This window comes from Ziziphus jujuba, chromosome 1, assembly GCF_031755915.1.
Source record: "Ziziphus jujuba cultivar Dongzao chromosome 1, ASM3175591v1".
In the NCBI taxonomy this organism is placed as follows: domain Eukaryota; kingdom Viridiplantae; phylum Streptophyta; class Magnoliopsida; order Rosales; family Rhamnaceae; genus Ziziphus; species Ziziphus jujuba.
This window is the reverse complement of record NC_083379.1, coordinates 35,204,271-35,232,124: the sequence shown is the minus strand read 5'-3', so window position 1 is coordinate 35,232,124 and position 27,854 is coordinate 35,204,271. Positions and strand designations below refer to the sequence as shown.

Sequence of the window (27,854 nt, the reverse complement as noted above, 5' to 3'; positions counted from 1 at the left end):
AAGTACGAAGTTTTCTTAGATTAGCGGGATACTACCGTCGTTTTATAAAAGGATTTTCAAGAATTGCTGGACCGCTTCATAACTTAACCCGAAAGAAGGTTGAATTTAGTTGGACGGACAGGTGTGAACAGAGTTTTCAGGAGTTAAAGCAAAGGTTAACATCTGCGCCTGTCTTAACTTTAAATGATGGGAATGAAGGTTTTGAAGTCTATTGTGATGCATCCCATCAAGGGTTGGGTTGCGTGCTAATGCAGAATCAAAGGGTGGTAGCGTACGCATCACGACAATTGAAGCAGCACGAACAGAATTACCCTACGCATGACTTAGAATTGGCGGCGGTAGTCTTTGCTTTAAAGAAGTGGAGACACTACTTGTATGGGGCCACATGCCAAATTTATACCGACCACAAAAGCCTCAAGTACATTTTCACTCAGAAGGAGTTAAATATGAGGCAAAGGAGATGGATGGAGTTATTGAAGGATTATGACTGTGTGATTGATTATCACCCAAGTAAGGCGAATGTAGTGGCAGATGCTTTGAGTAGGAAGGCTATCGGATCTCTTGCTCACATCCAAGCCATCCAACTACCTCTCATGGTGGAGTTGAAGAAGATGGGGGTGTTAATGCATATGCATCCTTCGGGAGTTCTTATGGCTAGTTTTCAGGTGCGACCGGTGTTGGTGGATCGTATATTGGAGACTCAAATGGAAGATCCTAAATTGAGAACAATTAAGGGCAAGGTACAAGAAGGTCTTGATCCGGAGTTTTCCATAAGGAGGGATGGAGCCCTCGTGTATAAAGGACGACTTTGCGTTCCTGATATCCCAGAACTCAAGAAGGAGATCTTAGAAGAGGCGCATAGCTCGATGTATGCGATGTAACCTGGAAGTACCAAAATGTACCGAACGCTTGTTAAGTATTATTGGTGGATTGGCATGAAGAGAGAAGTGGCAGATTTTGTATCAAAGTGCTTAATTTGTCAACAAGTAAAGGCAGAAAGACAGAAGCCTTCAGGACTACTCCAATCCTTACCTATTCCCGTGTGGAAGTGGGAAGAACTCAACATGGACTTCGTATTCAAGCTTCCTCCCACACTTAGAAGTACGACGGCATTTGGGTAATCATCGATCGTCTTACCAAGTCAGCACACTTTCTACCTGTAAGAGAGCGCTTCTTACCTGAGAAGTTAGCCCAGTTGTTCGTACAACGTATTGTAAGTCTTCATGGAGTACCGTTAGTGTCAGGACCGGTCCAGAATTCCTCCTCCGGAACCCTAGACAGCCCTGATCCCAGGGAAATACCACCGAACCTTCCAACGGAAAATCCGGCAGCACCTCCCCTAAGGGATTTACTTACCACAAATTTACCTGCACTGAAAACACACTTCAAAAATATCCCCTTATTCCTCCCACAAACTACAAATTGGTTCCACAAATTGCAGTACTTAAAAAAAAATAAATACAGTAATCCAGTGCAAAATAAATACAACAAGAGTGAAAGAAATATTACAACTGCAATAAAAGAATAACAGGGTACTGCCGAACTAAAACAGCGAGGAAGATCAAGTCCGCTCCGAGTGAACGCCGACAACCTGGTACCTAGAGGAACGGAATTTAAGAGTGTGAGATGCTAATCATCTCAGTGAGCGACCCTACTACTATACCATATAATATCACAGTAATAAGTATAAATAATAATTATTTAGAAATAATAATTTCTCTCAAAACCCTTACAATTCTCTCAGTTGGAAAGGTTCCCCTTTTAAAACATTTTCACAAAACCCTTTATTCATATTCCCCGAAAACCAAGACATCAAATAAATATCCGAACAGTAAAAGTAATTTTATTTTTCCAATACAGTTTCCAAACATTTTATTTTTAAAACACAGTTCCAAAAATCAGTTGATGCACCCACTATATACCAGTGGCGCCAACAGTACCCAGCGTCCCAAGGTACCGCCAGACAGGAGGTTATAGAAAGAAACCGGCATACGGTCGCGTGGCGTCCCACTGCGCCGCTGCTAACCTGGTGTCCCGGCCAAAGGGGGGTGGCCGCCCTCTCCGATGGCATCCACAGGACACCCTCATAATATCAACCGCGCGCTACTCACACCCACCTGCGCGCTAATCACAACCGTGTGCACACTAACCATATCACATATACCATATCACATAATCAGAACACCAGTACGTGCACGGTGCATCTAAAAATTATAAAATCCATAAATTTAAATCATAAAACAAATTTCACATTTTTCATAAGCATAGCGGGCATAATCCATCCGCTTGAACCGGGAAATTCTCCACAATTTCCTTATAATCCATACCATAAATTCCATGATTTTCAAATCCACCAACTCCCAAATCCATCAATTCAAATATCCACATTTTTTCCAAGTATAAATAATTTCTCGAAATATCATAATCAAATCCCATAATATTTTATGGGCATATTTCATAAAAATTGAAATCACCAACATAACCAAATATTTTCCTTGAAATATTTGAAAATCGAATCGTGCCCAATTTACCATTAAAACCACACCAATTTCAAAATCCTCAAAACCATAAAATAATTCCACACGGCATAAATTTGTAGAATTCGCATTTTCTTAAATCCAATAAATTCATAAATAATTCTACAATAAATCCAATAAATATTTGGCACATAGAAATTAAATTCCAAATATTTAATTCACACAATATATTCATCAATTAAATTCCCCAAAATTAATTTGAAGGTGGGTCACTCACCTGGAGCACGCAATTAACCCATGATCCACTACGGGATCAATTCTACGACTCACCGGTGCTCCTAGAACAAAATTCACAGACAGTCAAATAAATTAATATTTTATTCGGGTAAATAATACCCGGTACCCGGGGGGTCAAAACACAAACGATAACTAAAATTTACGAATCATATACCGAATCGAAGCTCGAGTGATGCTAATCACAGATCCGGTCTTAATTTTCGATGATCGTACCCGACGGGGTTTGAATTTTATCGGGAAGCTTTTCGGGTTTCGGCTCTGCAATTCTCCCAAACCGTCGCGAATTGGTGGAAACGGAAGTCGGATTTGGGTTCAGGAGGTCGAACACTGCGGACTGGAACTGGCCGGAATTTTCGGGTACTCGCCGGAACAGTAATTTCCGGCGGGCCGCCACGTCACCGGCAACCGTCGCCGGAACAGTAATTTCCGACGGTGGCCGTTTGCTGTGAAATTTTGCAGATTTGTAGATCGTGAGGAGAGCAATCCAACGGGACCGACGGTGAGCAAAACGGAGGTCGGACGGCGGAGAAATCACCGTTTGAAGATTTTCGACCCCTCGCCGGAAAACGCTCCGATCCCGGCGCGTCGGTGGTCCGATGGCCGTGATTTTTGGTGGGTAGGCCGGACTTGAGGAGAGGATGCTGGGTGTATGGCGCGTGTACTGTATATTGGCCGGAATAGTGCCGATTCGCGGTGGCCGGCGGTGGAGGGGAAAAATCGCCGCCAAACTTCGGACGTCCGATCCGGGCGCGTCCGGCGGCCGTTCGCCGTGAAATTTGGAGGTTTTGCCGGAAATGAGGTGGGCAAGCTTTCTGTCCGGCGCGTGTACAGTAACTCGGCCGGAACAGTGGCAAAATCCGGTGGCCGGCGGTGGCTCTCTCTCTCTCTCTTTCTCTCTCCTCTCTCTCTTTCTCTCTCTTCTCTCTCTTTCTCTCTCTTCCCCGAGAGTTTTTCAAAATTAAAACCCTGCGTGACACTGTTCATGCCACGTGGACCAATCAGAAACTGACACGTGGCGTTTCACTGTTCACGACCCAAAAACATTAAAATAATACGGTATCCGGTAAACTTCAAACGTCCATAACTTTTTAACCGGATGTCCGATTTAAGCGTGCCGCTAGTCTATGAACTCGTATCGACGAGTACTTTACAACCATACAAGAGTCAACTCACAATTACATCACAAGAAAAAGTCAACTCCCGGCACCTTTTAGACAGTTTACACTTCAACTTGTTTTGCCTATAACTTTCAAACCGTAGCTCCGTTTTCGACGTGCTACTAGTCTACGAACTCAGGGCGTCATGCACTTCGCCACGGTACCCTGGTCAACTCGAAATTCCCACCGAGTCAAAAAGTCAACTTTTGACCCCTTCGGTCAACGGTCAACGGTCAACCTCGGTCAACGTGCACGGATTCCGGTGCGATTCGGGACGGGGTGTTACAGCCTTCCCCCCTTACAAAAATTTCGTCCTCGAAATTTCTGCACGTCACTGGAACAGATACGGGTACTGCTCACGCATCTGTGCTTCGGGTTCCCACGTTGCTTCCTCGACCAAGTGGTTCCGCCATAAGACCTTAACTAGAGGAATAGTCTTGTTGCGTAGCGTGCGTTCCTCGCGATCCAAAATCTGTATTGGCTGCTCCACATACGAAAGATCTTCCCTTATCTCTATATCCGGACTCTCGAGTACGTGCGACGGGTCTGCAATATACTTCCGTAGCATCGACACATGAAACACGTTGTGTACTCGAGCTAGCTCTTCCGGTAACGCCAACCTATACGCCACTGGGCCAATCCTCTCCGTAACCTCGTAAGGCCCAATATAACGAGGACCCAACTTACCTCGTCGTCCAAAACGTACTACTCCTTTCCATGGAGATAGTTTTAGGAATACCCAATCTCCTACCTCGAATTCCAAATCCTTTCTACGCACATCGGCGTAACTCTTCTGTCTATCTTGGGCAACCTTCAATCGATCCCTAATGATCTTCACCTTGTCCAAGGTCATCCTTAAATACTCAGATCCGACCGCATTAGTTGTTGCAAGGAGCCTCTCTTCTCCTACCTCACTCCAACACAAAGGTGTCCGACACTGCCTCCCATATAAAGCTTCATACGGGGACATTCCAGTACTCGCTTGATAACTGTTGTTGTAGACAAACTCTATCAGTGGCAGTTGTTCATCCCAGCTACCGCTAAATTGCATAATGCAAGACCTTAGCATGTCTTCTAATGTCTGGATTGTGCGCTCTGCTTGTCCATCAGATTGTGGGTGAAAAGCAGTGCTGTAGTTAAGTCTTGCTCCTAGTGCATCAGCCAACTTCCGCCATAGTCGTGAAGTAAAGCGCGGATCTCGATCGGAGACGATGGCTAACGGTACTCCATGAAGACTTACAATGCGTTGCACGAACAACTAAGCTAACTTCTCGGGTGAAAAATGTTCTCGTACCGGTAGGAAGTGTGCCGACTTGGTGAGACGATCAATGATTACCCAAATGCCGTCGTACCTTCTAGGTGTGGAAGGAAGCTTGAATACGAAGTCCATATTGAGTTCTTCCCACTTCCACACGGGAATCGGTAAAGGTTGGAGTAGTCCCGAAGGCTTCTGTCTTTCTGCTTTCACTTGTTGACAAATCAAACACTTTAATACGAAGTCTGCCACTTCTCTCTTCATACCAATCCACCAATAATACTTAACAAGCGTCCGGTACATCTTGGTACTTCCCGGATGCATCGCATACATCGAGCTATGCGCCTCCTCTAAAATCTCCTTCTTGAGTCCTGGGATATCCGGAACGCAAAGTCGTCCTTTATACACGAGGGCTCCATCCCTCCTTATGGAAAATTCCGGATCAAGACCTTCTTGTACCTTGCCCTTAATTGTCCTCAACTTAGGATCTTCCATTTGGGTCTCTACTATACGATCCACCAACACCGGTCGTACCTGGAAGCTAGCCATGAGAACTCCTGAAGGATGCATATGCATTAACACCCCCATCTTCTTCAACTCCACCATGAGAGGTAGTTGGATGACTTGGATGTGAGCAAGGGATCCAGTAGCCTTCCTACTCAAAGCATCTGCCACTACATTCGCCTAATAGTGACTTTAACTTCCCTCTTGTGCAACTTTCCTTCTCATGCCCACTAATTAAGGATAGTCAAATTGGTCCACGAGAACACGATCTACAAGTCTTGGTCATAGTCGAACGCTAACCATAAGGTGCTTCTAAAGCATGCATCCTTAAACCAACAACCAACTCTCGTGACTTGATCAGCACTTTAAAAGGTAAGATTAGAACTTAAGTCTAATTTCCTCAAATACTGGTATCACCAAGTTAAGGTTGAGATTAATTCACTTATCTTCGATTACCCTCCTAGTACTTACAATTATAAAGCCCCTGCTCCTCATTGATTAACCAATAGTCTTAACCTCGACAAACATCAATCTTTCTTTTAACTAAATTCATCAAGGTCATGAATAAAATTCTCAACATCCAAATATCATTCTTGAAAACCCTAAGTTTCCCTTATTTCAAATAAATTCCATGAATCCACACCTCAAGCAATAAGAAATTTAAATCCTAATTCTAGCATCACCACCAATACTATGAACAAATCACTAGATCCTTAACCCAATAAAGTATTCCACACTTCTTAAATTCTAACTCCGTCCCAAAAATCATACTCCTTATCATTGTAAATTATCACCAACAATATCAACCACCTTGAATCGATGAAGCACCATCAATACGAACCTTAAATCTCCAAGGAAATAAGATATCAAGATCTTAGCTTCTAGAATGAAAATAACCATGCTTAAACATCCAACCATGCCTAAGGAATCATCCTCATCTCATTAACCTCATCAACCACCAAGTAGAACTTTAGTCGCTATCCGGAGCTTGCTTGATTCTCTAAACGCTGTCGTACCTTCTCTTTGTGAACGATAGTTTAAGCACGAAATCCATATTTACATCTCCCTACTTTACTTGTCGGTGACTTAAGTACCTTTATTCGGATCTTGCAACTTCCTTTATCGTGCCAAACCACCATGTCATCCAGTGAGCATTCCATACGTCTTGGTACCCTTGGGGTGTATCGCATACTTTGAATCGCGTGCTTCCTTTAAGATCTGCTTTTTGAACTCAACGATACCCTGCTTTGGATTCTCGACTGGCGATACTTAACCCTTAAGTCGCTCTTGGAAAAACCATAACATAAAACAAATAATAAAATATAATTTTCAAATATACCTAACTTGCATAGGCAATTGTTAAAACTCCACATTGAAAATCATATCTTAAAATCCATAGCATAAAATAAAATATGCACGTTTGTAATGGAGGTATGTACGACACCGTCTACATACTACGTGATCCATGATTCCAACTGTCGCCGACACTTTGCTACCAATACAAACCAGGGTGGTTGCCTATATTGGCCGTCCAATCCCCTGGACTCGTAGGCAACATGATCATGGGGCTAGCTCTACATGGACCACATTGGTTCGCCGCCTCCATATGGTGCAGTATAATATTAAACAATATAACATACAGATACATGTATGAACACAAACCAAAAATACTTGAATAAAACACCTTGAAAAGCATTTAAATTTTGATAATCGATCGGGAAAATATTTTGACGCCTTGAAATCGATCGATCGACACACATCCTTAGGCAATCATCTTTCTCCTCCATGAACGAAACGGATACCATTCACGATGATAAGCTTGACCTTCAAAAAGAAAAGGCATCCTCGACCATTGACTAGGCCATAGGAATTCCCCGTTAGGCTAGATGATCCTAATTGACACCCTCGAAGATTAGAGTTATTCAAACTCGGGCAACGAATTTACTTCGAGACAAACAGAAAGAACGCTTTCACACGGGTAAAACGAGAGACTAGACATGGATGGGACACACAACAATGCACAGTCCCTTTGGAATACTAGAACCTAGAGCTCTGATACCAACTGTCAGGACCGGTCCAGAATTCCTCCTCCGGAACCCTAGACAGCCCTGATCCCAGGGAAATACCACCGAACCTTCCAACGGAAAATCCGGCAGCACCTCCCCTAAGGGATTTACTTACCACAAATTTACCTGCACTGAAAACACACTTCAAAAATATCCCCTTATTCCTCCCACAAACTACAAATTGGTTCCACAAATTGCAGTACTTAAAAAAAAATAAATACAGTAATCCAGTGCAAAATAAATACAACAAGAGTGAAAGAAATATTACAACTGCAATAAAAGAATAACAGGGTACTGCCGAACTAAAACAGCGAGGAAGATCAAGTCCGCTCCGAGTGAACGCCGACAACCTGGTACCTAGAGGAACGGAATTTAAGAGTGTGAGATGCTAATCATCTCAGTGAGCGACCCTACTACTATACCATATAATATCACAGTAATAAGTATAAATAATAATTATTTAGAAATAATAATTTCTCTCAAAACCCTTACAATTCTCTCAGTTGGAAAGGTTCCCCTTTTAAAACATTTTCACAAAACCCTTTATTCATATTCCCCGAAAACCAAGACATCAAATAAATATCCGAACAGTAAAAGTAATTTTATTTTTCCAATACAGTTTCCAAACATTTTATTTTTAAAACACAGTTCCAAAAATCAGTTGATGCACCCACTATATACCAGTGGCGCCAACAGTACCCAGCGTCCCAAGGTACCGCCAGACAGGAGGTTATAGAAAGAAACCGGCATACGGTCGCGTGGCGTCCCACTGCGCCGCTGCTAACCTGGTGTCCCGGCCAAAGGGGGGTGGCCGCCCTCTCCGATGGCATCCACAGGACACCCTCATAATATCAACCGCGCGCTACTCACACCCACCTGCGCGCTAATCACAACCGTGTGCACACTAACCATATCACATATACCATATCACATAATCAGAACACCAGTACGTGCACGGTGCATCTAAAAATTATAAAATCCATAAATTTAAATCATAAAACAAATTTCACATTTTTCATAAGCATAGCGGGCATAATCCATCCGCTTGAACCGGGAAATTCTCCACAATTTCCTTATAATCCATACCATAAATTCCATGATTTTCAAATCCACCAACTCCCAAATCCATCAATTCAAATATCCACATTTTTTCCAAGTATAAATAATTTCTCGAAATATCATAATCAAATCCCATAATATTTTATGGGCATATTTCATAAAAATTGAAATCACCAACATAACCAAATATTTTCCTTGAAATATTTGAAAATCGAATCGTGCCCAATTTACCATTAAAACCACACCAATTTCAAAATCCTCAAAACCATAAAATAATTCCACACGGCATAAATTTGTAGAATTCGCATTTTCTTAAATCCAATAAATTCATAAATAATTCTACAATAAATCCAATAAATATTTGGCACATAGAAATTAAATTCCAAATATTTAATTCACACAATATATTCATCAATTAAATTCCCCAAAATTAATTTGAAGGTGGGTCACTCACCTGGAGCACGCAATTAACCCATGATCCACTACGGGATCAATTCTACGACTCACCGGTGCTCCTAGAACAAAATTCACAGACAGTCAAATAAATTAATATTTTATTCGGGTAAATAATACCCGGTACCCGGGGGGTCAAAACACAAACGATAACTAAAATTTACGAATCATATACCGAATCGAAGCTCGAGTGATGCTAATCACAGATCCGGTCTTAATTTTCGATGATCGTACCCGACGGGGTTTGAATTTTATCGGGAAGCTTTTCGGGTTTCGGCTCTGCAATTCTCCCAAACCGTCGCGAATTGGTGGAAACGGAAGTCGGATTTGGGTTCAGGAGGTCGAACACTGCGGACTGGAACTGGCCGGAATTTTCGGGTACTCGCCGGAACAGTAATTTCCGGCGGGCCGCCACGTCACCGGCAACCGTCGCCGGAACAGTAATTTCCGACGGTGGCCGTTTGCTGTGAAATTTTGCAGATTTGTAGATCGTGAGGAGAGCAATCCAACGGGACCGACGGTGAGCAAAACGGAGGTCGGACGGCGGAGAAATCACCGTTTGAAGATTTTCGACCCCTCGCCGGAAAACGCTCCGATCCCGGCGCGTCGGTGGTCCGATGGCCGTGATTTTTGGTGGGTAGGCCGGACTTGAGGAGAGGATGCTGGGTGTATGGCGCGTGTACTGTATATTGGCCGGAATAGTGCCGATTCGCGGTGGCCGGCGGTGGAGGGGAAAAATCGCCGCCAAACTTCGGACGTCCGATCCGGGCGCGTCCGGCGGCCGTTCGCCGTGAAATTTGGAGGTTTTGCCGGAAATGAGGTGGGCAAGCTTTCTGTCCGGCGCGTGTACAGTAACTCGGCCGGAACAGTGGCAAAATCCGGTGGCCGGCGGTGGCTCTCTCTCTCTCTCTTTCTCTCTCCTCTCTCTCTTTCTCTCTCTTCTCTCTCTTTCTCTCTCTTCCCCGAGAGTTTTTCAAAATTAAAACCCTGCGTGACACTGTTCATGCCACGTGGACCAATCAGAAACTGACACGTGGCGTTTCACTGTTCACGACCCAAAAACATTAAAATAATACGGTATCCGGTAAACTTCAAACGTCCATAACTTTTTAACCGGATGTCCGATTTAAGCGTGCCGCTAGTCTATGAACTCGTATCGACGAGTACTTTACAACCATACAAGAGTCAACTCACAATTACATCACAAGAAAAAGTCAACTCCCGGCACCTTTTAGACAGTTTACACTTCAACTTGTTTTGCCTATAACTTTCAAACCGTAGCTCCGTTTTCGACGTGCTACTAGTCTACGAACTCAGGGCGTCATGCACTTCGCCACGGTACCCTGGTCAACTCGAAATTCCCACCGAGTCAAAAAGTCAACTTTTGACCCCTTCGGTCAACGGTCAACGGTCAACCTCGGTCAACGTGCACGGATTCCGGTGCGATTCGGGACGGGGTGTTACAGTTAGCCATCGTATCCGATCGAGATCCATGTTTTACTTCACGACTATGGCAGAAGTTAGCTGATGCACTAGGAGCAAGACTTAACTACAGCACCGCTTTTCACCCGCAATCTGATGGACAAGCTGAGCGCACAATTCAGACATTAGAAGACATGCTAAGGTCTTATGTTATGCAATTTCGCGGTAGCTGGGATGAACAATTGCCATTGATAGAATTTGTCTACAACAACAGTTATCAGGCGAGTATTGGGATGTCCCCGTATGAAGCTTTATATGGGAGGCAGTGTCGGACACCTTTGTGTTGGAGTGAGGTAGGAGAAGAGAGACTCCTTGCAACGAATAATGTGGTTGGATCTGAGTATTTGAGGATGACCTTGGACAAGGTGAAGATCATTAAGGACCGATTGAAGGTTGCCCAAGATCGACAGAAAAGTTACGCCGATGTGCGTAGGAAGGATTTGGAATTCGAAGTAGGAGATTGGGTATTCCTAAAGCTATCTCCATGGAAAGGAGTCGTACGTTTTGGACGACGGGGTAAGTTGGGTCCTCGTTATATTGGACCTTACGAGACTACGGAGAGGATTGGCCCTGTGGCTTATAGGTTGGCATTACCGGAAGAGCTAGCCCGAGTGCACAACGTGTTTCATGTTTCGATGCTACGGAAATATATTGCAGACCCTTCACACGTACTCGAGACTCTTGACATAGAATTAAGGGAAGACCTTTCGTATGTGGAGCAACCAGTGCAGATTTTGGATCGCGAGGAGCGGGTTCTACGTAACAAGACTATTCCTCTAGTTAAAGTTTTATGGTGGAACCATTTCGTCGAGGAAGCAACGTGGGAGCCCGAAGCACAGATGCGTGATCAGTATCCTTATCTGTTCCAGTGATGTACGAAATTTCGAGGACAAAATTCTTATAAGGGGGGAAGGTTGGAATTCGTGCACGTTGACCGAGGTTGACCGTTCACCGAGTGGGTCAAAAGTTGATTTTTTGTTCCAGTTGAAATTTCTAGTTGACCATAGTACCGTGGCGAAGTGCATGATGCCCTGAGTTCGTAGACTAGTAGCACGTCGAAAACGGAGCTATGGTTTGAAAGTTATGGGCAAAACAAGTGGAGGTGCAAACAGTCCAAAAGGTGCCGGGAGTTGACTTTTTGTTGTTGTGTAATTTTGTTTTGACTCTTATATGGTTGTAAAGTACTCATCGATACGAGTTCATAGACTAGCGGCACGCTTAAATTGGACATCTGGTTAAAAAGTTATGGACGTTTGAAGTTTGCCGGATACCGTAATATTTTATTTGGCAAAATATTTTATTTGGTCCACGTGGATGAACAGTGCCACGGTGGCTTTTATTTGGCAAAAATGCCGGGGAGGAGAGAGAAAGAGAGAGAGGAGAGAGAGAGAGAGAGAGACGACCGGCCGTAGGAATCGTCCAATTTTTCGGCCGACCCTTGCTACACGCGCCGGCCAGACGGGAGCGCCTTCCCATTTCTGGCCAAACCCCAAAATCTCACGACCGCTGGTCGCCGGACACGCGCAGATCGAGCCGGCGAAGCTCGACGGTGATTTTTCCCCTCCACCGCCGGCCACCACCGTTTGACCCCTTTTTGGCCATTTTCAGGCCACACGCGCCAGCCACCCCTCACCACCTCCTCATTTCCGACCTACCCACCAAATTTCACGGCCACCACCGAAAATCTTCAAACCCCGATCTCTCCGCCGTCCGGCCTCCGTTTGCCTCACCGCCAGTCCCGTTGGAATCCTCTCCCCTCGATCTACAAAACCGCCAAAAATCTCAGCCAACGACCACCGTACGCGCCACCGCTGGCGACGGTTGCTGGTGACCGCGGCTGCTCGCCGGAAGTCACTGTTCCAGTGAGTACCCAATTGCACCGTCGGTCCCTGTCCACTGATTCCGACCTCCTGAATCCAAATCCGGCATCCTTTTCCTCCAATTTGTGACGGTTTGGGAGAATTGAGGAGTCGAATCCCGAAAGCTTTCCGGCGAGATTCCGGCCACCTCGGGTCCGATCTCCGGGAAGTAAGACCGAATCCGTGATCCTCATCACTCAAGCTTCGATTTGGTATATCACTCGTAATTTTTAGTTGTCGTTTGTGTTCGCTCCCCGGGTACCCATTTAGGAGTTACCCGATTAAAATATTAATATATTTGGTTGGTGTACTGTGGATGTTTTAGGTGCACGTGTGAGTAGTGAAGTTGATTCTGCAGAGGATCTTAGCTGATATATGCGCTTAAGGTGAGTGACCCACCTTTAAAAATATTTTGGGGCAATTAATTATATTTAATTCGTGTTTATTTGATATTTGAATTATGCTCATGTGGTGCAATCTAATTATTATTTTATTGTGATTTAATTTTAATTATTATGCATGAGCAAGGTATTTTCAGTAATAAATCGTATGTGGTTTTAAATATTATTTTTGGGCATAATTGGTTTAAATATTTTATGAAAATATTTGTTTAAATTGGTGGTTTTATTTTATAATTATGCCCACGGTATTTTTTTGTTGAACCTCGTATTACGAAAAAAATTATTGTTTTATTCGTTATCGATGTTTTCGTACCGGATTTGTTAAATGGAAATATGTGGGATGGTAAATGTGAAAATTGGTATATTTCCCACGGTAATTTTGGAAAGAACGGTACGGTTGAGTTAATAATTATTTTAGACGCATTCATACAGTATTGGTGTTCTGGTGTATGTATATGTGGTTTAGCGCGCAAGTATTATGTCTCTCGTGAGTTGCCATTGGACCGTGGGCAGGCAAGTTTGATATTGGCCACAGCCGCCCCCCTCGTTGGCCGGGATGACGGTTTCAGCAGCGGTACTGTCGGGACGCTGAAGTGCCGTTTGCAAGTTTCTCTCGTTAATCTCCCCGCCAGTCGGTACTCGGGACGCTGGATATCGGAGGGCATCACTGGTATATAGTGTGGTGCGTCAAGTGTAAATTTTCAAATGAAATTTCAAACCCCAAAGGTGTTCAAAAAATTATTTATTATAATTTATTACATTTTAATTATATTTGGGGTATTTATTTATTTATTGTTTATTAAATTGTTTGATCCCTTGGTTTTCGAAAAATACGAATATCGGGTTTTGTGAAAATGTTTTAAAAAGGGAACATTTCCAACGGAGTGATTAGTGAGAGTTTTGAGAGAAATTATTATTTGCAACTGCTATTACTTATTTACCTATTTAATTGCCGGTATTACTTAAATTCCCTTATTTGTTATATTATTATTGTTAATATTAAAGGTGTTCAGTAGCTAGGGTCGCTCACTGAGATGATTAGCATCTCACGTTTTTAAATTCCATTCCCTTAGGTGCAAGGGGTGGTAGACGTTCTTCCGGGGCGAACCAATTCTCCGCCACTATCGTGTTTCGAGAAGTACTTTTGTACTCGTTCATTTTAGTTGTATTATTTCTTTCTTCTTTGTTGTATTTTCTATTGAATAGAACTTCATGAAGCTCTGTATACTATTCTGGACACTTATGTTTTAATTATGCACTGGATTGCTGTTACTGTTGTGAAGTGCTGTAAATTTGTGGTATCAATTTGTAGTTTTGTGGGAGGTATAAGGGGATGAATATAGAAGTGTGTTTTCAGTGCATGTAATTTTTGGTAAGTCCTACCCTTAGGGTTCCGGACAGGAATTCTGGACGAGTCCTGACATCTATCAGTTTAAGTGTTTGGCTGCAATCATTGCATCATTGTTTGATTAGTGTGTCTTGAAACTGCACAAGCAGAGCATTGCATGCAGACACATAGAAATATACACAAGCTGTGTACTAACAAGTTGTCTGATACGGTTTATGTCCTTTTACATTCCTCTTTCAGGCAATATTTAGGCCACAATACATCTCAACTAGTATTTCAATCAAATGTTAGATGTTGCATAACAAGCTAAAAAAACAAAAAAACAAAAAACAAAAAATGAACTTACAATTGTTTTTTCTTAGTCACTTCGTCTCCCTCCAAGAAGTAACCAGAAACCCCTTACAATTGTATATGCACTAAAAGCTTAGAAAGCTTTTCCTCCAAATATGGTATATTGACTACTTGTCCAAGAAATAAACAGATGCACAAGTTTCACGAACTACCTGCTTATCCAACTAAACAAGATATTGCACCACTGCAACACCATCTTGAACGTTTGCTTTTTTCAAACCTTCCAACTCCACTAGGTTCTAAGTTTTTAAATTATCAGTTGTAAATAAAATAAGAAAAAATCAGAATTCAAACCAAATAAATTGATTGCAAAAAATTTATTCATTCTAAGATATCAAATTGCAAACAGAAAATTAAACGTGACATGTTTTTACGGGAAAATGAACAAAAGTCAAATCCTTGGATAAAATCATAGGTTTAATTATATCAAGTTTTTAAACATTTTAAATTTCCTCATTATAAATGGTTGTCTGACTATTTGAGGGCTATCTCTAATTTGCGTTGCCACCTTGTCTTTTGAAAGGCAAGGTATAAAGTTCAATAAAGCATCTAGGATAAGAAGTAACCATCCCTTGAAAAGAACAAACTTGTAAGAACTATCAAATTTAAAAAATAACTTCTTGTCTTCTACATATTGTCTAAGAAATATAAAATGGATATTTTACATATTACATCTTGACATATGTCCATCTGTACGCACCAATCAAAATATGTATCTTAAATATGAACAGAAATCTATGACAAGAAATGCACGGTCAAGTTTAACATACCTATCAAACATGCCATGTAGTATGCACCAATTTAATGTCCACTCAAGGGTTTTGGTCAATATCAAACGATGGCGCTTTCCCTTTGAACCAGATTTGACAGTTGGACCAGCACCAGGAGTATAGAAGAAAAACAACCTCAAATTTTCGTTGTTTTTGAAAAATTGAACACATGGTGTACCCATAATGCTAGCTGCTTTTGCTATTTCCGGATTTTCCTTAATATCAGTTTCAACAAAGTGTACATTTTGACCAAACTCATCAATCACCTGCCATAAAGGAAAGTTATTAAAAAGAGGTTACTGCATTCTATATGAGGCATCAACACTAAAATAGACAGATACAGTAAAGCATGTGTTTCTTCACACAATGAGATGTTACCACATAAAATTGGTTTTTCATCATGTCATCCCAAATATTTATGGCCACCTCCAAATCACATTAGACATCAATCATTGTAAGAGTTGATAGTGGCATTGAGATTGAACATCATGCAAAAGTGAAACATTTTTTTATTTGCATACCTTGCTAAGAATTGGCTTCAAAGTCCTACATGGACCATATGTTGGAGATGTATATAGTACGCATATAAGCCTTGGACTTTCATGGTACAACTTACTTAAAAAAAAGGCAAAAAAAAAAAAAAAGGAAAGAAATTTTACAAGATTTGAACTAATAAAATATATCAAACTCTCAATAAATAATAGAACATAATATTCATTATATAAATGTAACATCAAGGACAAAGAAAATACACCTGCCCCTTATGTTTTGTAAGAGTAATGTCAAAACCCTCCTGAACGTCTCTGTCTGTGAGTTCCTTCTTAACCTCCTGAGTTTTGGGCTGTCAAAAGTAAAACTTATGAGGCCAAATTTTAAGAACATTCATAGAGCTCGGAATATAACACAGCTTTGAATTGAAACTAAACAATAAAATTTCTATAATGATTCATATGCATTTAACATTATTGGAGGAGAATAATGGAAAACCAATTCAGTGCATTATAATTTTTCAGATAATAATAATTTTTTTTGAGAAAATGAGATTTGCACTCTTCATGTTATTTAGTTGTCAAAATTTTGTCTTAAAACCATAGCAACATTAATGCAGTTGTATATCGAACTTATTATTATCATATAGCAAATACACCTTCCTTTCGCAAATTTGTTTTAGGTAGATTACCACCAAGAAATATAACTGCTATCAGAATTCTTATGGTGAATTACATGCTCTATGTAGAATTCAAATAATCAACTCACAAAGGCTACTGTAGTTGATAGAAGATCTTCAAAACTCTTCAACTGAGGTGCAACCATTATGTAGAATTTGTTAGGAGTTAAATTTCAAATGTACAAAACTAGTATATCAACCTAACCACAAAAATTAAATGTTTTTCAATGTAGAAAACATATGAATATTAATTTGAGCAACAAATGAAATATAATGTATGACTCTTATCCAATATCACAAGGCAAAGAATATTAACTCCAAAATATATAATCTTCTTGATGATTATTGGAGAAATTTCCAATTGGATCATCAAAATTTGCAAGTGGGATAGTCTGAGGGGGCTTAATATAGAAAAATAGAATAGGCCTTAAAATTTTCTAATATGTGATCATCATATTCTGCCATCGATATGTATTTGCAGCAACCTAAGAACTAAAATTATGATTTAATATATACTTTTTTTTCTTGAATGAATCATGACTAAAAACTCTGTAAAGGTAAATGAAATAGAAATATATTCCAAATATTTATGTCTTTCATTGATAATAAAGTTGTGTAAAATTCATTTAAATATACTTTTGGTTTAATATTATACCTCCTTTTTTGAGCCACCAATCTCCCCAATAACTTATTATGTATTGGCAAGATGAAAAATGCAATCCTAAGATAAACCAAGCCCATGAGTTATCCTTTGAAAAAAACATTATAACCCATTGTTACCAATGTGTGTAATATATATATATATATAATAGTTTGTGCATGAAAGAAATAAAAATAGGGGCGTAAATTTACTTTTTCACTAATTAAAATAGAAGATGAAAGAATGGATTTATACATCGCCTTTAGGCAATCCTATCCATAAATATTAGAACCATTTGCTTTCAACTGTTAAAAAGTCCATTTATTTTTCCAAAAATACCATCGCATAAAATAGAAATTTCACATAAAAATTAAAAGTCATTCTTCCTCTGTTTCCAATGGTACATTTCAAGAACCCAACATCCCATTATTTTCAATCAACATCTCTAACTAGATAAAAAAAAGTAGTGGTTAATCTCCAGTTGATCATAAAACATATTGAAATTACCTAAGAATTCATAATTCATATTAAATATATATATAGTTTACAATCAAGTATCTTGATGCATGTTTGAAGTTGAGGCAATGGATTCAAAAAGCCATTGGCCTTAGATGTTGGAATTGTTTAATAGACAGATTTGAAGAAGCAAGATTTGAGGTAGAGAGGAAATGAAAGAGAGTCAAACTAAGATTAAAAACTGTTGAAGTACATATATGTGAAAATCTTGCTAATCATAATAGTCTGCCTCAAAACTATATCTTCTTCAATATATATATATATATATATATATTTATATATTCATCATAGTCAATATTCTCGTACAAACAAATAATCGTTGAAACTAAATTTAGAATCTTATTCAAATCTAAATTTGTTTTAATTTTGAAGATCTTAAAAAGCTAATAGAAAATTATGACCAAATTCAACAATCTCATTATGATCATATAAGAACCATTGCTTCCCCTCCAAAAAATTCCCAAAACTATGTTTTACTTTTTCCACAAAGATCATAAAATAAAACTGATACTCTAAAAAAATTCCCAAAACTATGTTTTACTTTTTCCACAAAGATCACAAAATAAAAATGATATTTCCTATCAAACAACCCTATGTTCTTAAACCTCATTCATTTTTCATTCAACGTCTCCACCTTGATATAAGGCATTGGGACTATAAATTATATCTCCAAAAACATAACATATCTTTCACATTTTTCAGATAACTTTTAAAGACCATAAAAACCTATAATGAATCAAATGAAAATTAACAATTACCTTTTTCTTCTTCCAATATTGCAATACCTGAAGGGTGGGTCTTGAAATGATGTTTTATAATGCTATTAATATCTGTGATGTTATTGACTTCCACGGTTGTCTAACCATCCAGTTGTAGTCTATTCAATTTTGAGGTGCTTATAATACAATGAACAAAGAAACTCTGCATCTCAAAGCATCCAATCCTTCACACTTGGTTAACTCGCCCTATCTCCTTGACCCATCCCCCTGATGCCAAAATCCCCAACCCCCATCTAATTATTCCCCAACAGCTGATAAAAACAAAATAAAAGCAGACCTAGAAAAAGAGAAGGAGGAAGGACCAAGGGTTTTGTTGTAGATCTGCTCGCCGACCAAGTAGTATGCTAAGGCAGTGAGTCCAAGGCCAAGACCCAAAAGAATGTGGCAGAGCTGAAAGAACTCTCCAGTAGCTACCTTACCATTCTCTCTCACTTTCTATTCCTCTATTCTTCATACTCTATTAAAGGGGAAAAAATGAAATAGCTTTTCTATTTTAAAAAGGCAACTTGGGAATATTAAAAATTAAAAAGGTAAAACGAAAAAATTTGAGAGGAAGTGGGTAGATTTCGTTAAAGGTTTTCCACCTTTCAGTAATAATCATAAGAGTTTCAGTAATTACCGATGAAACCTACAGTAATTTTTCAAGCAAAGGCAAATTGTAATACCAATAGGGTTTCGGTAATTACTGATGAAATCGTTGGCATCAATAATTACCGATGCATCATCGATAATCAATTTTATTTGAAAATTTTCCACTTTTTTCCTTTTTTTTTGTGGATTCTTTTGTTGAGGATCATTAATAAAATTATATTTAGTATCTTTGTAACAGTAAAAAACATACAAAATACTGAACACACAATGCTATTTTACCAAAACAATACGACAAATGACTTTTTCAACAAAACAATACATGAAACCAACGACTTTTTTACCAAATCACACATTAAGCACTTGAGCTACTAATGCATTCTTAAAACATTGCATAACACACGCATACAACAACTAAAAGGATAACAAAATGTTCCTTTCAACACTGAACATAAATCTTTTAAAATTTTATTGGTAGTTACTTTCAGTTTTTGTACAAATTGAATGGGAAGATACAATAACAGTGGTTTTTCTTTATTTTGAAGGCCAAAACAATATCGTTTAAGATGGGTCCTCCAAGTAATGTTATTCCGTTCCCGTAGGATTCACAGGAGCTCGAGCAATTAAGTATTAACGCCTTAATGATCAATTGGTCAGGCACTTATTACTATTGTATGCTCCATGATAATTACAAATATAAGTGCAACCATCTTCATTGGCTTCAAAATTTGGCCAATACCTTCCAAGGCTCTGACATTTATCCAAGCTTCTCCTTTTCCCAATCCCATCAAATCAACCACAACTGGATCAGTACCAAGAGGAGCTAAGAATGTTGACTGAAACAAATGCAAAAGAGAATGTTCTAAAATAATATTGAAATTTTGAAGTCACATTCTAGTTGGGAAAGAAAATTGATCTTGTTAATGAATATATATATATAATATACCTTGTACCAAACTAGCATCCTACTTGTTGGAAGACCAATGTCGTGCCATACGTAACTAGCTGATTCAGAGGTTTGTGCATAAAGCTGCTTAACATAACTAGCCAACTCAACCTTATATATCCATTGATTCTTGGACAAGTACACTGGATCTAAAGAAAATTTCCATTAAAAAAAAAAAAAAAAACTAAATATCACTGGTTAAAAAATATATATAGCAAAGAAAGGTCTCAATTTTTGATATATGAAGAATTTTAATGTGCTCACATGAATAGCATAAAATATATATATATATATACACACCCATATCTGATATAGAATCATGCTGATACAAACCAACAACACTAGTAAATAAATTCTCAGCGGACCGGTGGAAAGCACTCCTGCATGATCTGGTTAGATAAGCTCAGGCTTGGCTACACCTATATTCAAATACATATATATAAATCATTCACTTTTTATTTATAATATGTATATTTTTTCTTCTGCAGTTCTAGAAGTCAATTTCAAGAACAACCAAATCAATTTATAGAAATATAATGAAGCAATAAAAATAAATGAAATACCCAGACAAACATCACCAGATTATGTATCATGTGATAATAAATTATGATTTTAAGAATGTTTTCTAGTCTAAAATGAAATTGAGTATACATACACGGTTTTGTTTAATGGCACAAATTAGTGTCTTTCACTTCTAAGCTAGAATTGTTATTTGGCCTGGAGACAAAAGGGTGTAGAAAGTTGCTGAATTTTGGAGTTAAAACTTAGTATTCTCTCGTATTCAAGTACAGGATCCTTATCATGGGACTATCATAACAGCTATTAATTGGTTTTCTTGAATTATCACAACTGTTGGAATATCTGTTGGGTATAGATGGTTTATCAAACAAGAAATGCTTCAACCAGCTCAAGTACTATTTCAATCATGTTCAACTGAGATCAAAGAATTAAGACCAACCTTCCAGAACTTGATGATGAATTCCCACTCTGTCTCAGCTAGAACCACAAAAGCTGCAATCAAAACCTCATAACACCGAAATATCCCATCGAAAACCTACACTAAACAATCATAAAGATTAATTCCATAGCTACACATTTATTTTTGTAAAAATATAACAGAGTGAGGAAAGAGAGAGAAAGAGAGAGAGTTACATCATATCCGTCCTTGAATGATCAAATGGCAGAGAGAACATTAACAGCAATACAGAGAACGGCTGTAGAGGAGGTCAAGATGCTGAAGCACTTACACACCACCAAGAAAAGGTCAGACCTCATTCTCAATCTGGTGGAGCCACCCGAATTCAAAGACACTCTCGTCACGCTCTCTTTTCCTCCTCCTCCTCCTCCTTCCCCTTCTCTCGGTACATTTAAAAAATTTTCCTGCACTTTTGGACCTCCCAAGAAAATCCTCTCAGCTTCGAGAAAATTTCCTTCTTTCGCAGCTATTAATGAAACCCCTAAGTCCTTTGATAATGCAGCTGAGGGAACAATGTGAAGAAGAAGAAGAAGCAGAAGAAGAATAAGGTAGATTGAGGGAGAAGAAGAAAAACAAGTGCATCGAAGAAAAAGAACAGTAGACTTTGAATATAACTCACTGGGATTTTCAAATTGGAGAGCTGCGAAGAGATGACGTTCCAACGGGAGACCACGTTCCAGCAAGAGGAAGAGAGCTACTTCGAAGGGAAAGAGAAAGAGCTGTCCTAGGACTGAAAGGGATAAATCGGGCAAAAAACAAAAGAAACATAGAGAAATTGCAAGAAAATATCTCGAATCCATGAGAAAATAGAGGTCGAATGCAAAATCTAATAGAAAATGAGAGAAAATTTTCTGTCAAGGTTTGAGCCTGGATGTGGGAGATTGAAGAAAAACAAATGGGAGTTTTTATGGAGCTGATTAAAAAACAAAAAAAATTAGAAAGGGCATGAATACCCACCGAAGCAGAGTCTCCATGGGAACAAAAGCGGAAGCTTCAACTGCTATTGCTGCAATGGAGTGTATATGGCCTCTGTTAGGCTTTGTGTTTTGGGAGAATTTAGGAGATAAGGGTATAGTTGGAATTATATAAAAATAATGGGTAGATATAAAAAGTTTAAAAGGAAAGGGGTAGATTTCCTTAGGCTCCTTAAAAAAGAGGTATTGGACCAAATTTTTCTTGTTTTAAAGCTTTAATGCAAACTACCCACCCGTTTTCAACCTTTTTTGTTTTACCCTTCTATTTTCAAATATTTACACATTACCCTTTTCAAATGTGAAAAGGAAGAATGAAGATGTAAGGTTACGCCATTTTTCCCCTAAACGGAGCACGAAGACGAAGAGGAAGAGAAAGTGAGAGAAAATGGCGAAGCGTTTTGGGACAATCGGAGTTCTTCATGAGGAGGAGCGAGTGGAGGAAGCATCCAAGGCTCAGTAATCAGCTCTTCCATGCCCTTCTCGGTCTTAGCCTCGTAGTCGGCGAGCAAGTCTACAACAAACTCCTCCTTCCTCTTCTTCTTCTGCTTCTTCTTTTTCTCACCACTCTTCCCATTCCTTTGCTTCTCACTGACTCACTGAGAACTAAAACAATAACCTCATCAAGTGACGATGATCATTCAGCCCCTTTAAATCTTTTTTTACTTTTTGTTCCGTTTAATTTTTTTGGGTCTGCTTTTATTTTTGTTTTTATTAGCTGTTCTGGAAATTTTGTTGATTATTACAATTGAAAATGTGAAGTTAATGAATCTTATAGATGGGATATAGTAATTATTAATTACTGAACTTGTTTTTAGAATGCTATTATTTTTGGGTTTTATTATTTGGGGCCAAAATCATATGCATTTTAACTGTTTGTTGATACGTTTTATTGGGTTGCGTGTGTGTGGTGGAAATTATATCATGCTTTTGCTTATACAAATGAAGAGAAAATTTTAGTAGTGAAGATATTCCATAACCTGTTCTGTTAAAGTCTTGGATGTGTCTATATGCTCAGATCTTCCTAAGATCTTATTATTGACTATTTCCTATACGTCAATTACGAATTTCAATCTTCAGTTTCTCTAATCTAAGAAAATTTTATCATATATAAATACATGATATGTTGATATACTTTTAATTGGTATTTTAGGATGATGGATCTGTTTTATGTATATTTTCTCTTTCTGGAGGTAATGCCCAAGATGGACATTTAGCTGCTGGTCGTAATGGTGTAAAGCGCCTCAGAACTATAAGTTCTCATCTATTTTACTCTTTGATGTGGTTAGTATTTTTCTTGAGAAAGTTCTTATTCTCTTTGGTTTCTTGGATTGGTTTAAATATTCTTCTCTTTGCAATTTTCAATATTTTGGTTGCTACTTTTTTGAATTTAGATATTAGCGGATTGATGCATTATGGATTTTCTTGTCACATACACCTATCAAAATCAAAGAGGGAATTGATATGAAAGATTCTCACATCCTTGAAATTTGAAATCCAATAATCTGATAAAATTTAAGTCTAATATTTTTGTAAAAAATGTTTAAATTTTTAGTTTATCAAGCATTAACTCAACATGGTTGTTTTTTCAGAGTCCATAGATTTTGTTTGATAGTATGCCTATTTTTCTAAAGCTTTAATACATGTTTTGTTTCCGTCTAGCTACTTTATCCTTCTGTTACTAGCCTTCTGCAAAGGAATTTTTCTGCGATACCTACTAGTATAAAAAAGTCATGTTTGTTCTTTTCAGGTCAAACATCCAAATATTTTATCATTGCTTTATAGTATGGAGACAAACTTTTCATGGTAATACGACAAAGGTTGCTATCTATATTGTCACGGAGCTGCTGCTCCACTATAGATCAAGGAACTAAATTTGGAAGGTACATAAAGGTATAAACAATCTGGTCTTCCTAGTTGATATTGGTTGTTTGATTGGATTAATCTGATTGCATGATACATGTAATTCTTCTTGTGCTAAAAAATGTTTAAGGTACTTGCATTAATGGTGATAGCATATGAAGAATCTTGGAGAATTTAAAACTACTCTTTGACTTTTTCTTTTGAAAATGGGAAATCTAAATCAATATTAGCCACCCGTTTAGTAGGTTATTGGAAACTCTTCCTGGCCAACTTGGTTTCTTTGATTCATTTAGTGAATATGTTCTATCAATGTGATGTTAACTTTTGTTTTAGTGCTTCTCTTTATTTAAAAACTGAAATTTCCATCTAAATGTAAACAGTAACACATAATATCTTTTGGTTTCTTTGTATGATTGTGAATACATAGGACATGTGCCAATCCTGTTTATCACTGTCTTGAAAAATTTTGTAACGATCCTATTCAGAATGGTTTTCAGTGGTTTGGCTAGGAATATAGATTGAAGAAAATGGAGAGGAAAGTGAAGAAAATGAAAAGATTTGTCGCTGCTACAACACAACTATTCCAAGAGCAGGAAGTGCTGATGAAGCTTGAGCAAACTTTGAGGAGAATGCAAGTCAATGCTCAGTTAGATCGTGTGAACTTGCTTGAGTTCCAGCAGATGGTGATATGCCAACGTCAAGAAATGAGAAATTTAAAAGATTTGTGTCCATGGAATAGAACTTTCATGCGGATGAGTCATGTTGCACCTTTTAAAGGATGCATGGTGGGTGGAATTGATTCTTCCGTTGAAGAGATATGCAAGCCAACCATTGGTGGTTCAGTGCAGTTGAGAAGTGTTAGTATTGAATTGGTTGTGAGTCAAGTCTTCCACAAGGCTATTTCTTGTTCACAAAAGAGAATTAAAGCCATAAATTTCCACTTCATTCCATGAAAGCTGTTTTAAGCATCTAGTTTGACATTTTTTTTTCTTTTTTTCAAAGGCAAAGCTTCTAATGGTATTGAGTTACTTTCACGGCTTTTGAAAAATTCTTTTATTTGTTGATATGGTGGATGAATTCAGGTCTAATACCCTTTTTCTTATGAAGCATATACTTTGTCTTTTACTATGCAATTATTTTTTAGTCCACATATATATGGATATATATATATATATATATTTATCCATATTTCCATATATGTGCACAAACATATACATATTCCTCATCCATTATGCATCAATGGACCCTAAGATTATCATACTTACATAGTTACATTATATAAAAAAAAATTAACATCCTTCATGCATTAATATTATGTTACATGGTTACATGAAAAAAAATTAACAAAAAAAATCACCAACAGAATTATCGAAAATGCAGAAGGATACTGTTGGTAATTTTTCAGCAAATATGTTAATCTTTGAAAACATTACCGACATGGGCCATAGGGAGTACACACATGCAATGATCAAATAGATGTATGCATTGTTAGGGAAAGGCAGTTGGCCCAGTTCGAAATGATTTAAAACCAGGGGATATGCAAGAAGGGAACAAGGATTTTGTTGGAGAGTTATCAGTAAGCATTGTGGACACTCGAAAGCTTTGTTATTTCTTCTATGGTAATAACTATATGCTTTTATCTAGATGTATTTCACAAGATAATTCCATTATGCTTTATGTATTAGTGAAATTTAGCTGCTTTTAGTCATTGATATGCTTTGTTAATTCCATTATGCTTTATGTATTGGTCAATGGCATGAAGAAATTGCTTAAATATTTGCTAGGATATGAAAATTGACGTAATTTTTTGTAACATTGTCTCTTTTTTTATTGTGTTATTTTGATCTTCTAATAATGCTTTGAATTGTCAGACCACTTGAATATTTTATATTTTATGTTTTATATTTTAATTTAAAGCATTTTTTTTTTTTTTACGAAATTTATGATTTGCAATTGAATACTTCATACATGAAACAGGTAAAACTGAGTCTTTAGATCCAAAAACAACTATTCTTGTACCTAAATTATGGACTTCATGCAGTTGATACGTTGATACGTTGGATCCTGACATGGTAAGGCCAAAATTATTTTGCTACTTGTATGAATATTTGTTAAGGAGAAACTTCCAAATTTCCTTTGCAGATATTTCTTACTGTCCTAGTTTTGGAAGATTACCTGCATCCTTCTAGAATCCCAAACTTATTATTGATATCCTCAACAATTCCTTCCTTCTATCTTGCCAGTTTTGGTGTTTTTGTTGTTCAAAGTGTAATCTGAAATATTTATTCCAGTTTAAACTAAAGCTCAAATAACCAATTCTAATGGCATCTTATGAAGTATATGTAGGCAACACCAGGATTTTTTATATTATAACGAGCGGCCCATCCTATTAAGTGGCATCTTTAACAATTTATTTATTTGCATGCTTTAATTAGTTGGTTTATGTAGACAAGTTTCACTTTGAACTATATGTCTCTCACAATAACTTCATGTAAGATTCTCTAATAAAAATTTTCAATCTTTCACACTTAACATGGTAATGTTGCCAACCTGTTAACCTCACTAGTATATGTAGGAAATTGATAATAAAGCTTTGCCTCCTAGAGTTGATTACTTTACATTTTGAAAGGCAAGGGATGTGGTTAGCTCTTAGCAGCATGCTAGAAAAGGGTTTTGTCTTAGGCAAAATTGCAATCAACAAAGCAAACAACTTTGATGACGGACACCTATTGTCTTCAACATGTTGCCTTCTTTTGATTAAAATAGGGGGAAAAAAAAAGTTTGCTGACAAAATAAGTGATGGTGATTGGAGTGCATCAGAAATTTCAGGTTTTCAGAGAAGAAAAAAAAAATTGGACAGCCTTTGCAACTGCAGAGCATAAAAGTTACTAGCGCAGGTTCTGCCTTAATGAAGAATGTTTTATTTTTTGGAGCTTCTTAGGTTGTAGGTGCTTTAAATAAGATTATGAAACCAGCCAAAAGATTGAGGGGAAAGTAGGAAAGTGATTGAATAGGAACAAAAAGAAGAAAAATGGCATAAAATTGTGCTTAAGTTTATCCATCCGAATCTACACCAAGCAAGGATCAGCCATCTAAGGATGAGCCTACTCAAGGTTTGATGCTGAGATATGGTATGGTAAAATAAATACCTTTTAGCATTTGTATTCAGTTTATTTAGATGTGGCCCTTTTCTAGGCCATCGGGTGATTGTGAGAGTTCATCTATGCATTTGGATGTGACAATTTCCTATTATTTACTGATGTTTATTTCTAATATAGCAGAAACTAGTCGAGCTCCATTTGATCTCCCAGAAGCGGAAGCTAAATCAGCTGCAAGCTATAGTGTGAATGCAATTTTTCGTAAGTCTTTCATATGCTTACAAGAGGAGAGGTGAGAGATGCTTTTTCATAGAGGAAAGGAAAGCATAGGTGGAGCAGGGATTTTTTTTTTTTTTTTTTCAATGGAGTTGTAGGAATGTAATTAGTAGCCCTATTGTTGGATGTGTGATTTGGTAAAAAAGTCAATAGTATTGTGGTATTGTTTTGTTAAAAAAGTCATTTGTGGTATTATTTTGGTAAAATAATATTGTGTTTCAAGTATTTTATATGTTATTTACTGTTATAGAGATGACATTCGATAATCATGATAATACGATATTAATGTGTTTATGAAATTATGGTGGGAAATTTATTTTTGTTGCAAATACACATTATTAATGATAATTATTGACAAAGTAAGAGAAAAAATGACATTAATAAGTGAAAACATTCAATTTGTAGTTGCTGGAAAAATTACCGTAGGTTTTATTGGTAATTATTGAAACCTTTATGGTAATCACATTATACCAATTTTTTGGCCCCCACAAATCCCCTAATGTGTGTTAAATGTAACAACATGCAAAATATACATTCTTTAATGATCCTAAAGA

At 38.0% G+C, this 27,854-nt stretch overlaps 1 protein-coding gene and 2 long non-coding RNA genes across 13 annotated transcripts; 1 reads left to right on the top strand and 2 right to left on the bottom strand.

Moving 5' to 3' along the window:
* Nucleotides 1-15,195: 15,195 nt before the first annotated feature.
* On the bottom strand, nt 15,196-17,784 carry LOC132800374 (uncharacterized). Of its 2 annotated transcripts, XM_060813905.1 has the most exons (3): nt 16,737-17,784; nt 16,234-16,320; nt 15,196-15,745 (listed from the first exon to the last, which is right to left on the bottom strand). In XM_060813905.1, the coding sequence occupies exons 1-3, from the start codon at nt 16,791-16,793 to the stop codon at nt 15,413-15,415; spliced, it is 477 nt and encodes a 158-aa protein (XP_060669888.1). In that variant the 5' UTR covers nt 16,794-17,784; the 3' UTR covers nt 15,196-15,412. The 2 variants fall into 2 exon arrangements, 1 of the variants encoding a protein (XP_060669888.1); XR_009635451.1 differs by lacking the exon at nt 16,737-17,784 and having other exon boundaries at nt 16,001-16,726.
* A 1,832-nt stretch (nt 17,785-19,616) lies between these two features.
* On the bottom strand, nt 19,617-22,192 carry LOC107430175 (uncharacterized). Of its 7 annotated transcripts, none has more exons than XR_003056289.3 (6): nt 22,050-22,192; nt 21,712-21,822; nt 21,269-21,594; nt 21,075-21,175; nt 20,117-20,265; nt 19,617-20,006 (listed from the first exon to the last, which is right to left on the bottom strand). It is a non-coding gene; the product is annotated as an uncharacterized LOC107430175 (long non-coding RNA). The 7 variants fall into 7 exon arrangements; XR_007240343.2 differs by lacking the exon at nt 22,050-22,192 and adding an exon at nt 20,417-20,535 and having other exon boundaries at nt 21,712-21,850; XR_007240344.2 differs by lacking the exon at nt 22,050-22,192 and adding an exon at nt 20,417-20,535 and having other exon boundaries at nt 20,117-20,259; nt 21,712-21,850.
* A 185-nt stretch (nt 22,193-22,377) lies between these two features.
* On the top strand, nt 22,378-27,551 carry LOC107430168 (uncharacterized). 4 transcript variants are annotated; one of them, XR_003056284.3, is made up of 5 exons: nt 23,209-23,347; nt 23,814-23,956; nt 24,424-25,545; nt 25,904-25,998; nt 27,208-27,551. It is a non-coding gene; the product is annotated as an uncharacterized LOC107430168 (long non-coding RNA). The 4 variants fall into 4 exon arrangements; XR_003056282.3 differs by having other exon boundaries at nt 25,904-27,551; XR_007240340.2 differs by having other exon boundaries at nt 24,424-25,998.
* The last annotated feature ends 303 nt before the right edge of the window (nt 27,552-27,854 follow it).